The following is a 12,500-nucleotide window of genomic DNA, read 5'->3' on the forward strand; positions in this document are numbered from 1 at the left end:
TTACCTGCTTTTCACCTCTTCCTCCTCCTCTTCCTCCTCCTCCTCCTCTTCCTCTTCCTCCTCCTCCTCTCCTCTCTCCTCCTCCTCCTCCCCTTTCCTCTCCTCCTCCTCCTCCCCTCTCTTCTCCTCTCCTCCTCCCCTGTCCTCTCCTCCCCTCTCTTCTCCTCTCCTCTCTCTCCTCCTCCCCTGTCCTCTCCTCTCCTCTCCTCCCTCCTCTCTCTCCTCCCCCCTCTCCCTCCTCTCCTCTCCTCTCCTCTCTCCTCCTGCTCCTCCCCTGTCCTCTCTCCTCCTCTCCTCTCCTGCTCTCCTCCCCCCTCTCTCCCCTCTCTCCCTCGTCTGTGTCTCCTCCAGGCGAGCACATATTTAACATCGACAGTGGTCGTAACGCTCCTCTTCACTCCCCTCCGTCTGAGCACTACACCATCATCTTCAACACCTTCGTGCTCATGCAGCTTTTTAACGAGATCAACGCTCGTAAGATTCACGGAGAGAGGAACGTCTTCGATGGAATATTCGCCAACCCCATCTTCTGCTCCATCGTCCTGGGAACCTTTGCTGTGCAGGTGAAGTTTGAAACACTTTGGATGAGGTGGGGTTGATCATATTTGGAGAAAAGGGGCGGAGCTTGAGGGAGCACGGGGCTGCATTAGTTATTCACAGAGACTGTAAATGATCAGGATGCTAATTATTAAAAAAGCTGAGTGTTTGTCGGTACAACCTACCGCTAGCCAGAATACTCTTCAGGTTAGCTTTCTAGACACGCTCGCCCCCTGCTGGACGTTCACTTCTTGAATCTAGTCTACGATTGTTTTTGAACTTGTTTCGTCCTCGGGCTGAACGTAACGATGTTATTTTTAAACATCAATCTGATGAGAGATAGAGGACAAAGTCAAGATTTAAGATCCAGACTTCCTCAAACACAGAGTGTTTGTTAACTCAGAGGAAATGTACCGAGTGGAATATAGTGAGTACACAAACACAGAGACGAGCAAACAAACAGAGAGAGATAGAGGAGAGGAGAAGAGGGGAGAGGAGAGGAGAGGAAAGGAAAGGAAAGGAAAGGAGGAGAGGAGAGTGGGGGAGGGGAGGAGGAGAGAGGAGAGGAGGGGAGGGGAGGAGGAGGGGAGAGGAGGGGAGGAGGAGAGGAGAGGAGGAGAGTGGGGGAGGGGAGGAGAGGAGGGGTGAGGAAAGAAAAGGAAAGGAGGAGAGGAGGGGAAGAGAGGAGAGGAGGGGAGGGGAGGAGGCAGTTGTGAGCGAGCTGATGGCTGCAGTCAGCTGAGAGAGGTGAAAACAGAGATAAGAGAAGAAGAAGGATGATATTACTGTACGTGATACTCTGTGTCGTACTCCCTCAGAGACTTCTGACGCTGCAGTCTGGTGTCAGGATGATACTGGCGCTCTGATAAGCCTTGTAAGTGATCATGTCGCTGTTTAAAATGCTGTCACTACATCCACCGAGGCGAGAATATCGACAGAACGTGTTTCTGTGGTCCGACATTAAAGACACGATGCTCAGAGTTGAGGGGATAAAGATGGAGAGGATTGATTGAGTTGACCTCTCTGAAAAGTCTTCATGTGTCATATTGAGTAAATATTCATTCTCTCCCCCTCAGTCCTGGACGGATCAGAGATGTGACTTATTTAATAAATGTAAACTTGTAGGTGTGAGTGACCCTGTTGTCTCTGCAGCGAAACAAACTGCAAACAAGCATCAATAAATAATCAAGTTAACTCAATCAGCACAGTTTAGAACAGCTGAACATTTATGTGGACACAACTCTGAGAATGACCCCGACAAGACGCCACACTCACATTTCAGTTTAAAGTTTGGCTCCGAGCAGCTTCAAACTCAAAAGGTCCAGAGAACTGGATGTTCCCCTGCAGAGTGTCTGCACACACACACACACACACACACACACACGTCTCCATGAGCTCAGGTGTGCAGAGACAAAGCGTACAGTGAATGTGTTTCATAAATCTAGGGATTAGTTCATCTGTATATGTCATGAATTACTAACTTCTCATGCTCAACATATCTGCAGAGTGACTTTTAATCCAGCAGGGAGGCAGACATGTTGACTGCTGCCACATCTCTCTGTTGATGTTGTTGTTTATTTACAGCGCAGCCTGTGGTTGGTGCAGCTGGTCCATTATGGGGCAGCGCTGTGCTGTATTTTAAATGTTTTAAACTCCTGCCTGTGTCTGTGCTGCAGATCGTGATCGTGCAGTGGGGAGGGAAGCCCTTCAGCTGTGCCCCTCTCAACGTGGAGCAGTGGCTCTGGTGTCTGTTTGTGGGAGTTGGAGAGCTGCTCTGGGGACAGGTAAGCAGCTCTCAGCCTGCTGCTGAGTCACACACGGAGCAGGTGGAGGTTTACCCTGCATTCAGCCCGCTCCACTCAGTTCAGGATTTGGGAAGAAGTTTGTCCAACTTTGTTGTGTCCATGACCTTAAAGTCTCTGTGAAAACAACATGGCTGCTACAAAGCAGATGAGTTTAAATGTAACCGCTCACACTTCATCTAGTTTTCTCTACATGGACACAACTAAAGTTTCTAAACCACCTCTCGCAGCGTGAGGAGGATGGGCACAGGGTAGATCATCCACTTAGCTTATATTCTAAAATGAACAACATGAACAACAAGCTTCTTCAAAAAACACAAAACAAAAGAGGAGCCGATCTTTGATCAAGTCCAAAATATAATTACTAAAGAAACAGCCACAGGAGGAGTGCAGACACACGCAGTCCACCTGCCTGCCTCCTCTCTCTCCCGCTGCTTGTGACACAGGTGTGTCTGTCTGCACTGAGGGTGAGAAGCAGCACCTGGAGAGAGAGAGGGAGAGAAACACGACAGCTGCTTGTAATAAAGACGTGTTCCCGTTGGCTGAGATTGAGGGGCTGTCAGACTTTTAGATGTTTTAAAGAGAACATATCATCCCCCTCCTCCACCTTTTCAAACAGTCCCCTGTGGTCTAAATGAAACATCTGTGCTGTGCTTTGGTCAAAATATAACATGAATCAAGCACCAGAGGAGGTTTGTGACCCTGTATAAACCAGCTCTCTCAGAACGCTACGTTTTGGTGTGTGTGTCTCTTTAAATGCAACGACCCCCCCCTGAGTTTTCCCCGTAGACATCACTCCTCTGTAGCGAGAATAAAAATGGTGGACCTGAGTAAAAGTTTTGTTCTAGGCTGGGAGTAGAGTCCATGGGGAGGGAGGGGATTTTTTTTTACCAGAATCCCACTGTGACATCACAAGGAGAGCACATTTGAAACAGAGCATTTTTCTCTGTGTTGTAAGACCACAAACAAAGGACTGGATGGGTTTATTTCACATGTTGTGGGTCAGTAGACACTCAGGTTACCCAAATATATGTTCAGAAACACTGTAGAAGTGGATTTTTCAGAACATGTCCCCTTTAATGCTTTTAGTAACAACGTGTTTTAATACAACAATTTGTAATTAAAAAGCTACCGGGCGAGAAAGAGAGAGAGCAGTGTTTAAATTGCACGAATAAGTTGACAACATCTCTATAAATATATGTCGCCAATGTTTTTGTGCAATAAAGACAGTGTGCAGGATTTTGTGATTTTTGTTAATTTAACACAAGAATTCACCAAACGTGTTTCTCTGACGTCTGCAGGCATCCATATTGTTTGAGTCTGACTAGAATCATAACCAAGTTTAAAAAATCTGGTGTTGTGACGTCGCTTCTAGGTGATCGCCACGGTGCCGACGGAGCGGCTGCCGTGCCTGAAGGAGGCGGGGCTTGGCCTGGAGCCCAGCGATGAGGAAGGGGAGGAGCTCGCTGAGGACGAGGAGGAGATTGACTGCGCTGAGAGAGAGCTGCGCCGTGGACAGATCCTCTGGTTCAGAGGCCTGAACCGCATCCAGACCCAGGTACCGTCACACCGGACCAACACAGCTAACCCTGATCAGAACTCTTTCATTGAAACACAAACACAGATACACACATAACGACCCAACAGGTATGCACATGCAGACAGAAGAGACATCAGGATGTAAACCACAGAGCAGGACTCTGAGTATGATGGTGTGATGTTTTCAGAATATTAGGACTGACTGAACACACAGGAAGTCTCATGTCCCGCACACACACAAACTGAAGAGACGTCTGCGTTAGCACGGTTTAAGTAAAGATGTGATTTGACTCTCTCTCTCTCTCTCTCTCTCTCTCTCTCTCTCTCTCTGTTCATCTCTGCCGTTCTTCTGATTTGTGCCAAACATAATAATTCCTGTTTCCCTCCTAAACAGCAAACTGTTCTGTTCCAATCATGTATAATGTATCTTATAGACAGGATAAGTGCTGTGTGTGTGTGTGTGTGTGTGTGTCTCTGCAGCTGCACCGGTGTGTGTGTGTGTCTGCAGCTGCACCGGTGTGTGTGTGTGTGTGTGTGTGTGTGTTTTATTCAGGCTAATGCTAAGTAGACTGGCCGTTTGCTCGGATGCTTGAATTGATTGATGGTCACACTGATCGGTGTGAGGACGGACATTAAGACTCAAAACAGCACCAACAACACGCTGCTGTTAGAGAGCCACACTCTCTGCTTAAGTGCCTGTCTCTGCCTAAAGTGCTCCACTTTAATGAGAGGGTTTGGTCTGAGTGTGCACAACACACACACACACACACACACACACACACACACAGGCTCGTACACACCGCTATCTTGTTAGTCAGCAATGTTCAGAACAGACTTTTAACGAGTGTTAACGATGCACAGCGGCCCATAAAGGTATTAAAATGCAGTTTGATTGTTTCTGCTGCGACAGGAAATATTCACAACACTTTAAAGGGCTCTTTAAAAACACTGCTCATGGTTTAACACGACTTCACAATGAACGCTTCATCCAGCTGATCACCACAGAGACCACACTGATATCAGAGCACAGACCCCCTGCTGAGAAGATTTGTATTGTTTCACATGGTCCATCTTAGGATCAATATACTTCATCTCTTAATGTTCTGGTGGGCGGTGTGAGAATGGATCCACAGTCGGCTAAATGTAATCTCAGCAGTGAAGGGATGAACACTCAGAGTATCTTCATGAACGGATGATCACAAACAAACACTGAAATCATCTCAGTGTGAAGTCACAGTCAGTGAGTTCTCCTCGAGCTCTGATCTGAACGCTCTCATAAAGATGAACTTCCAAAGATACTTTAAAGAGGACAGCTTTGCTCACTTATCCGTCAAAAACTGCAAGAAAACTCCCGCTCTTTTTCTAACTCGCAAAAATTACAATTCGATATCGATTTGTTGCCAATAAAAGCTCGTTCAGGAGCTGCTCTGATTTCAGCACCTCCTTCTAAAGCCCCCTTTCCACCAAGCGGTCCGGTTCAGGCTGTGGGAATCATGATCAGGGTTTACCTGCCAAACCGTAGTGAACCAGAGCAGACCGCCTGGTGGACAGGGGGCTATTCTCTCTCTGCTCCTTCACTGACACCTCTGACCTGCAGCGGTACTGCACTCTGCTCCGCCCCTCCCCTGTCCCATGGTGGTCGGAGCCTAGACGCCAAACACAAACTATGTTCTGCTGCTGCAGTAAATATTTCTAATGCAAACGTTTTCTGACTGAAAAGTGTTTTTGTAAGTTAGAAAGTGTGCAGGAGTCGGTGTGATTGATGGAAACATTTCTCTCTAAGCACCTTACTCAGGAAAGAGACAATAATTGCTCCCACTTTTATTTTTTAATAATAAAAGTGGGAGCGCTAGTGGCGCAGTGAAGAAAGAATTATTGTAAAGTGACGACCTGAAGAGAGCCGGAGAGAAAACACAACAGAACGCTGAAGCTGTAACAGTGAAATATCAAATCTGAAGGATTCCCAACAACACACACACACACACACACACACACACACACACACACACACACACACACACACACACACACACACACACACACACACGCTCAGACCAGCCCTTCCTGCCCTCACTGAGTGCTGCTGTTTTGTCTCTGTCCTGCAGATGGAGGTAGTGAGCACGTTCAAGCGAAGCGGTTCGTTTCAGGGAGCGGTGAGACGGCGCTCCTCCGTGCTCAGTCAGCTCCACGACGTAAACACTATCTCTACCCCCTCTCACGTAGCTCTCTCCACCGCTACAGCCAATACCAGCCCAGCCCCCGGGAGTGAGTCCGCCGAACGCATGTACACACATTAACACACACACACACACATCAAACAGGTATCCGTGCACACACCTCCAGTCTCTCTCACTCACACACACACACACACACACTGCTGCACGGCACGTGGACTGCAGTATTTTGACTCTCTGGTTGTGTCCCCCCTCCGGCTCGCTCGCTGCTCGTGTGTGTGCAATGTCTCCTCTTTCTTTTTCTCTGATTCTCCCTCAAACAGCACCCAGTCCTGACCGGCTGTGTTCTTCTGGTCTGACCCGCTGGTCTGGTCCTAACCCAGTCCCCGGTCCCAGTCCAGAGTGTGTTTTATTGTTGAGTGTTGCTCGGTGCAGGAGGAGGCCGGCTGTTCTCTCTCTGCGTGTGTGAGGCGTCCTGACCGATACTGCGCTTTTATGAAGACGAGACGATTTTTTTTTTAAAAAAGGCGTAATGTAAAAAAAGTCAAAAACAGCTGATGTGATCTGAGGACGGGTCGAGGACATCAGAGAGGAAACAGCAGCTCCTCCTGCAGCGCCTGTTCTCTTCTGTTTGTGAATGAGGTCAAGCTGTGGATGAACCTGCTGTAAACATGTAAACGTGTCGATCAATGATCCTGTGAAGAAACTGTAGGAGCTGATTAGACTTCACTTCTCATGAAACGGCTTCTCTGAACTGTAAACCTTCGAGTATAAAAGCCCCATCACACACCGCTGCTGTTTCCAAGACTACTGTCAAAAACACCTCTCAGTTTCCTCTTCCTCTTTTCTTCTTCTCTCTCTCTCTTTGATCCGCTGCTCTGGGTTCTTTCTGTAACAGTATTTCCAGCTCCCTCTGATGATGACCTGTGTTTCTCTCTCTCCTTCACACTTCTCTTCTCTTCCTGTGTTGATGAGATATTACAGGTTCCCTGTTTGCAGAGATAATCTGTGAAATGTTTTTCCTGCTGTCCTTCATGAGTAGACGTGTTCTTTTTGTAGACGTATTTAGATTGTAGCAGATCTAAATACCGGCTCTTGTGTAGCACACGATAAGATTTCTTTAGTAGGTCATTTGTTTTTGTCTTTCTTTGGTCTCATCCCTTTTTTGTCATCCTCTCATCTCTTTACTAGAGTAGCCTCCACCCCTCATCTTTTCTCCCGGTTTCTTTGTGTGTCAGTTCGGCGTGTGTGTTTGCGAGCGTGTGCATCTGCTCACATATCGGACAGCCGTAGTTTGACTCTGTGTGTCTCTCTGTCAGCGTGAGAGTGGGTTTGTGTGTGTGTGTGTGTCTGTGTGTGTGTGTGTGTGTGTGTGTGTGTGTGTGTGTGTGGGAGGGTGTGTGCATGTGTGTTGTCTTTATCCGTCTTCTCAGTTGCTTCTCCTTCCCTTCCTTGCTTCCTCTTGTTCATCCTTCCCTCCTTCCATTCCACGCTGCTTCCTGCCCACCAGGGAGAGGGAGAGAGAGAGGGAAAGAGAGAGAGACAGAGTGAGAGAGAGAGAGGGAGAGAGACAGAGAGAGAGAGAGAGGGACAGAGAGAGGGAGAGAGAGAGAGGGACAGAGAGAGGGACAGAGAGAGGGACAGAGAGAGAGAGGGAGAGAGAGAGAGAGAGGGACAGAGAGAGACAGAGAGGGAGAGAGAGAGAGAGAGAGTGAGAGAGAGAGAGAGGGAGAGAGACAGAGAGAGAGAGAGAGAGAGAGAGAGAGGGAGGGAGAGAGACAGAGAGAGAGAGAGTGAAAGGGAGAGAGACAGTGAGAGAGAGAGAGAGAGAGGGACAGAGAGAGACAGAGAGAGAGAGAGGGACAGAGAGAGAGAGAGAGAGGGACAGAGAGAGAGACAGAGAGAGAGAGGGAGGGGCGGTGCTGCTGACGCCTCAGCGTTGGATCCATCCTGCACAGACATGAGAACCTGAGCTTTGTTTGAGTACTTCCCTCTCTTCATCACAGCACCAGTTTAATCTGGAATATTATACAGACGTGATGCTAGCTGCTCATTGTCTGCCTGGTGAGTGAGCCTCATGAAGGAGGGGTTCAGAGCCCGTCACTGCCAGCTCATTGTTTGCTCTCTCACTTCTCTTCCCTTCATCTAAAGAGCTTGTTGTGTCCAGATCTGTTACTCAGCGGCCACATATTTGCATTTTTAAAACATCTTCATGAAGACAAACCAAATGGATTTGGACAAACAAACGGAAAGGGAGGGAGTGTGAAGGAGCAGGCTTTAACTTGAGTTGAAGCTGGTGTGTGTGGAGGCAGGTCAGACATGTTCCTGTTTGCTTTCAGGGTGTCGTTGTCGTGGTCGACACAGACATCAGGATTAACATCCAGCACTAGATAGAATAATAAAGGACCTGTCTGTGTTGTTCTATAGTCTTTTTTTATTGTCATCAAATCCCAAGAAAAAGACCAAAACCAGCGATGAATGTGTCCTACGAGCCCGGGTTGTGTTGAGTGTAGGGGGGTCACAGTCAAACTTTATCGATACCACGGCAACAACAATAGAAGTCCTCGACTCCCAATACTGGGTCATGTCTTGTTTTCAGTCATCAAAAAATTGCAGACAAACTCCTGCACACCGTCTAGATTATGTTTGTCTGCACACTGTGATGGATCATTCCTCTCCTCACTTCCTGTCTCATGACACAGAGGTTTTAGTCCTTTCTGATGCTATCGATCAGTAAAATAAAGGAGCGTCTATCATTTTAAAACTTTGACCTTAGTTCTGGTTTATAAACCTTAACTCACACCTTTGTGTCTCAGAAAAACAACAACCAGCTGCTGTGTGAGGCCGCACGCTGACACAACAATGTGTACAGCTAACCCCCAAGGGCAGCATGCTAACACGCTGAGCTAGCAGCTTTAATGTTTAGCACGTTCATCATCTCTGTTTCAAGGGTTTCGCTGATTAACAGTCAACTCAAAGTGCAGCCGGGGCTGATGGGAAAGCGCTCTGGAAAGACAAAATGTTAATAACCACAGGGCGAGCTGCGGGGAACGATACAGCTTCACCAAGAGTTTCAGGGATTTAAAACCATTTCTCTTCCTACAACAACAATATAATAGAGGACGCTGTGGTCAGACAGAACCGCTCAGTAAAGCCTGGACTTTAACAGTCGGTCCGTCTGTCTGTGTTTGGAGGCAGTTTTAAAGCAACATTACGAGCCTAAAGTACGACTTTTATACAAGGACATTAAGAGAAAAGGACTACAAAAGGACAAGAGATTAAATGAAAAGGATCTCCAGCGCGCACGCTCAAAGGCTTTAATTATATAGAAACATTGTCTTGTTTTGGAAAACTCCAAATGGAAAGAGAGGGGTTTTTTGCATCTATGTGTGCAGCTCATCTCCATCACTATGTCGGGTTTTTATTGATGGCGGTCGCTTTAATTGGTTCATTTGCTCACCAGTTAAAGTGCACTTATGTCAAAACCAGCCACCGTCCATTAGGTCACACAAAGTTCCCCTAAGAGCATCTACTCTGAGTCAGAGCAATAAAAATCCATTTAATCATAGGTCTGAGAAACATCAGGGAGGCCAGTCCTCTGTTCTGAACCAAAAGCCCCTCCAGTCTGTACCTGGAATCTGTGGAAAAATGTACATCTGAGTCGCCCACCAAAATGCAACCTGCAGTTTATTTCAACTCACCGGAGAACCATAAGTGGATTCGTCCATCCATCTCTTGTCTTCAGCTTCCCCAGAGGTTTATCAAGTTAACCCAGACGTCCCTTTCCCCAAAAACGTTTTCCAGCTGTTCTTTGGGGATCCTGACACATTTTTTTACTAATTGACAAAATAATGCCACAAGAAGACCCCACTACAAGCTCTGGTTCCACAAGTGGAGTCCAATCACTCTCTTGTCTTCAGCTTCCCCAGATCCGGGTCGACCCAGTTAACCCAGACGCCCTCTCCCCAACAATATTTTCCCGTTGTTCCTTTACTAAATGAGACAAATAATCCAGTAAGAAGACCCCACTGCAAGCTCTGGGTCCACCAAGAAGGTTTCATAATCAAGCGCCCTGTGGACATCAGCTGGCTCGACCCAGATGTAACTCTACTCAGCAATCTTTGCTAGCTCCTCCTGAGGGATTCTGAGGTTTTCCCACAGTTCTCACTTTAGATATTCAGGGACCAGATATCTCGGAGAAATGACCCTGGTGACCATATTAAAGCTGTTCAGCCCACAGGATTCCCCAGGGGACACGGCTGTAGGAACTCCTCCTAGTCCACATTACACGTTAGGTTGGTTTGAAACCGTTATAGAGACCCCTGGTCTAACCAAGTCCAAAAGGCTTCAGCCTGTCTGCTTCCTTCACTGCTGGTGTCCACCTGCAGGATCTTAGTTGCCTTGGCCACCCATCAGTCTTCTGGTCACAAATCCTGACAGTGTCTTCAACAATAGCGGCTTTCATCATGGCTCCCTCAGATTCTGTTTCCCCAAACTCCCCTGGGATGCACATGAATTCTTCTGGATGTGGTTGTTTAAGACCTTGCAGACGGAGGGCCACCAAGAAACATTCCCAGTTCACCTACGTTATATATTTAGGTTTGCCAGGATCTGTCCTGCAGCCTTCACCACCATCTGATCCTACTCACCACCAGGTGATGATGAAGACATCCAGCCAGTGATCTGACCTGCTATCTAGGTTGGTCTTGGGTCTTCTGCCAGCAGGAGTACTTGTGGTAAGCAGGGATGGCCTGTACTTATATAGAGCTTTTCTAGCTTTCTCAAAGGGCCTCTTCACTACATGTCACATTCGATGAAGTGCTGACCCTCTGATTGAGAGACGACAAGCTCTACCACTGAGCCACACAGAATCACCCTTTACTTGTTAATGTGACCAATCCAAGCCCAGAAGTCCAATAACTAAACGGCACTGTGGTTCAGATCAGGCAGGACGTTCTCTCCATCACCCCCTCCAGGTTTCTCCATCAATGCCCAAATAGGTGTTGAAGTCCCCAAGCAGAAAGAATGAGAACTAGGCAGAAAGCTTTCAGGACTGCCCTGTGGGACTCCAAGAAGGCCACATGCTCTAAACTGCTCTTTGGTACCCAGGAACAAGCAGCAGTCAGAGTCTTTCTATCAACAACATGCAGATGTGTATGAGTGACTGTATCATTTCCTGGGAAGAACTCCAACCAAGCTGGGGGCTTGTGATGATCCCCACACCCATCCAGCACCTCTCAACCCAGGCAGTCCTGGAAAGGAGATAGTCCACCCACTCAAGAGTTTGGTCCTAGAGCCAGAACTGTGCGTGAACTTTATCTAAATAGATGGTACTGCTCCACCTTCCACGCCCTGCAGAGAGGTGACACCTGACCCCCATGTCTACCTCACAGGTGATTGGCCCTCAAGCCATCGGCTCCATGTAGCTGTTTAAGGCTGAGCCCAGCAAGGCTCCATGGGAAACGGCCCCCTGACATCTGTTGGTGCTTTTCCTGCAGGTCTGCCTGGGGTAACCCTGGTCACGCTGGTCCAGGAGAGGTGAAACAGTTCCACATTGGCCAGCTTGTAGAATAGGGTACTTTCATGTTGATTCATCCAGCTGTCAACAGTTCCAAACAAATATTTCTTCCTATAAGTAATGTTTGACAACGTTTGAGTCCTTTGTTAAAAATGGTGATTTCATCTTCAGAAGTAGGTAATGGGCTTGAGGCGGACACATTGAGGGTTTTGGTCTTTAAAGGGATTCAGTGAAGCATCACAAACACAGAAGATCAACATTCTGGTCATTCAGTTACATCCCTAAAGTCTGATGATGGTCTGACATGACAACACAAACTACAGATTATTGCCCGCGTGTTAGCTCTCCCTCTGCACTGCTGCTCATCCACAGTTAGCTTAAGGTCATTATTGCACTCAACAACCTCAGACTCAGACTTGGCACCGTGCCCTGTTGCAGTATGATGTGCGTATGCTCTGACGTCAGCACCATCACCTCTCTGACTTTTACTGCCAAATCTGTGATCAGAGTCCAATGAGACCTCTTCAAATGTTTACCTGAGATACCATGCTTTTATCCACCTGAGCTGTGCTGGACCTCCATGGTCTCCTTGGATCTTTAATCCGACCTTTGGATCCAGTTTGTTTTCATTTCAGACCAGTTTCATCACCCTGTAGTTTCAGTGGAGTGGAGACATGAGCTGAAAGTGAAAGTTGGTCAGGAAAGATAAAAAAGTGAAAACGATCTCTAATCCATTCTCAGCTCCTCAATTCTTTGCTGAATGTTAAAAAAAAAATCAGATTTCAGATTGTGCTCCATGATTCGGCTGTGATGAGAACCTGCATTGAATTGAGGAGGGTGATGCTGAGGTGTTGCGATGGATTGGATCAGTTGTTAAAGGGCCGGTGCTGCTCAGAGCGGTTTACCAGTCACAGCTTCTCCCTGTGTTTC

General features: G+C 47.4%; 1 protein-coding gene across 7 annotated transcripts in view; it reads left to right on the forward strand.

The window, feature by feature from the left end:
- The window catches only part of atp2b3b (ATPase plasma membrane Ca2+ transporting 3b), a 48,953-nt gene that overhangs the window by 29,147 nt on the left and 7,306 nt on the right, over window positions 1–12,500 (forward strand). For 5 of the 7 annotated variants that reach the window (XM_061058638.1, XM_061058643.1, XM_061058640.1 and 2 more), the window contains 3 exons: window positions 352–563; window positions 2,214–2,321; window positions 3,715–3,897. In XM_061058638.1, the coding sequence (XP_060914621.1) occupies window positions 352–563; window positions 2,214–2,321; window positions 3,715–3,897 (503 nt within the window). Of the gene's footprint in view, window positions 1–351; window positions 564–2,213; window positions 2,322–3,714; window positions 3,898–5,983; window positions 6,144–12,500 lie in introns of all 7 variants that reach the window. The other 2 variants (XM_061058644.1, XM_061058645.1) reach the window with 1 other exon arrangement.

The sequence above is a fragment of the Labrus mixtus genome, chromosome 15, assembly GCF_963584025.1.
Source record: "Labrus mixtus chromosome 15, fLabMix1.1, whole genome shotgun sequence".
Taxonomy (NCBI): Eukaryota; Metazoa; Chordata; class Actinopteri; order Labriformes; family Labridae; genus Labrus; species Labrus mixtus.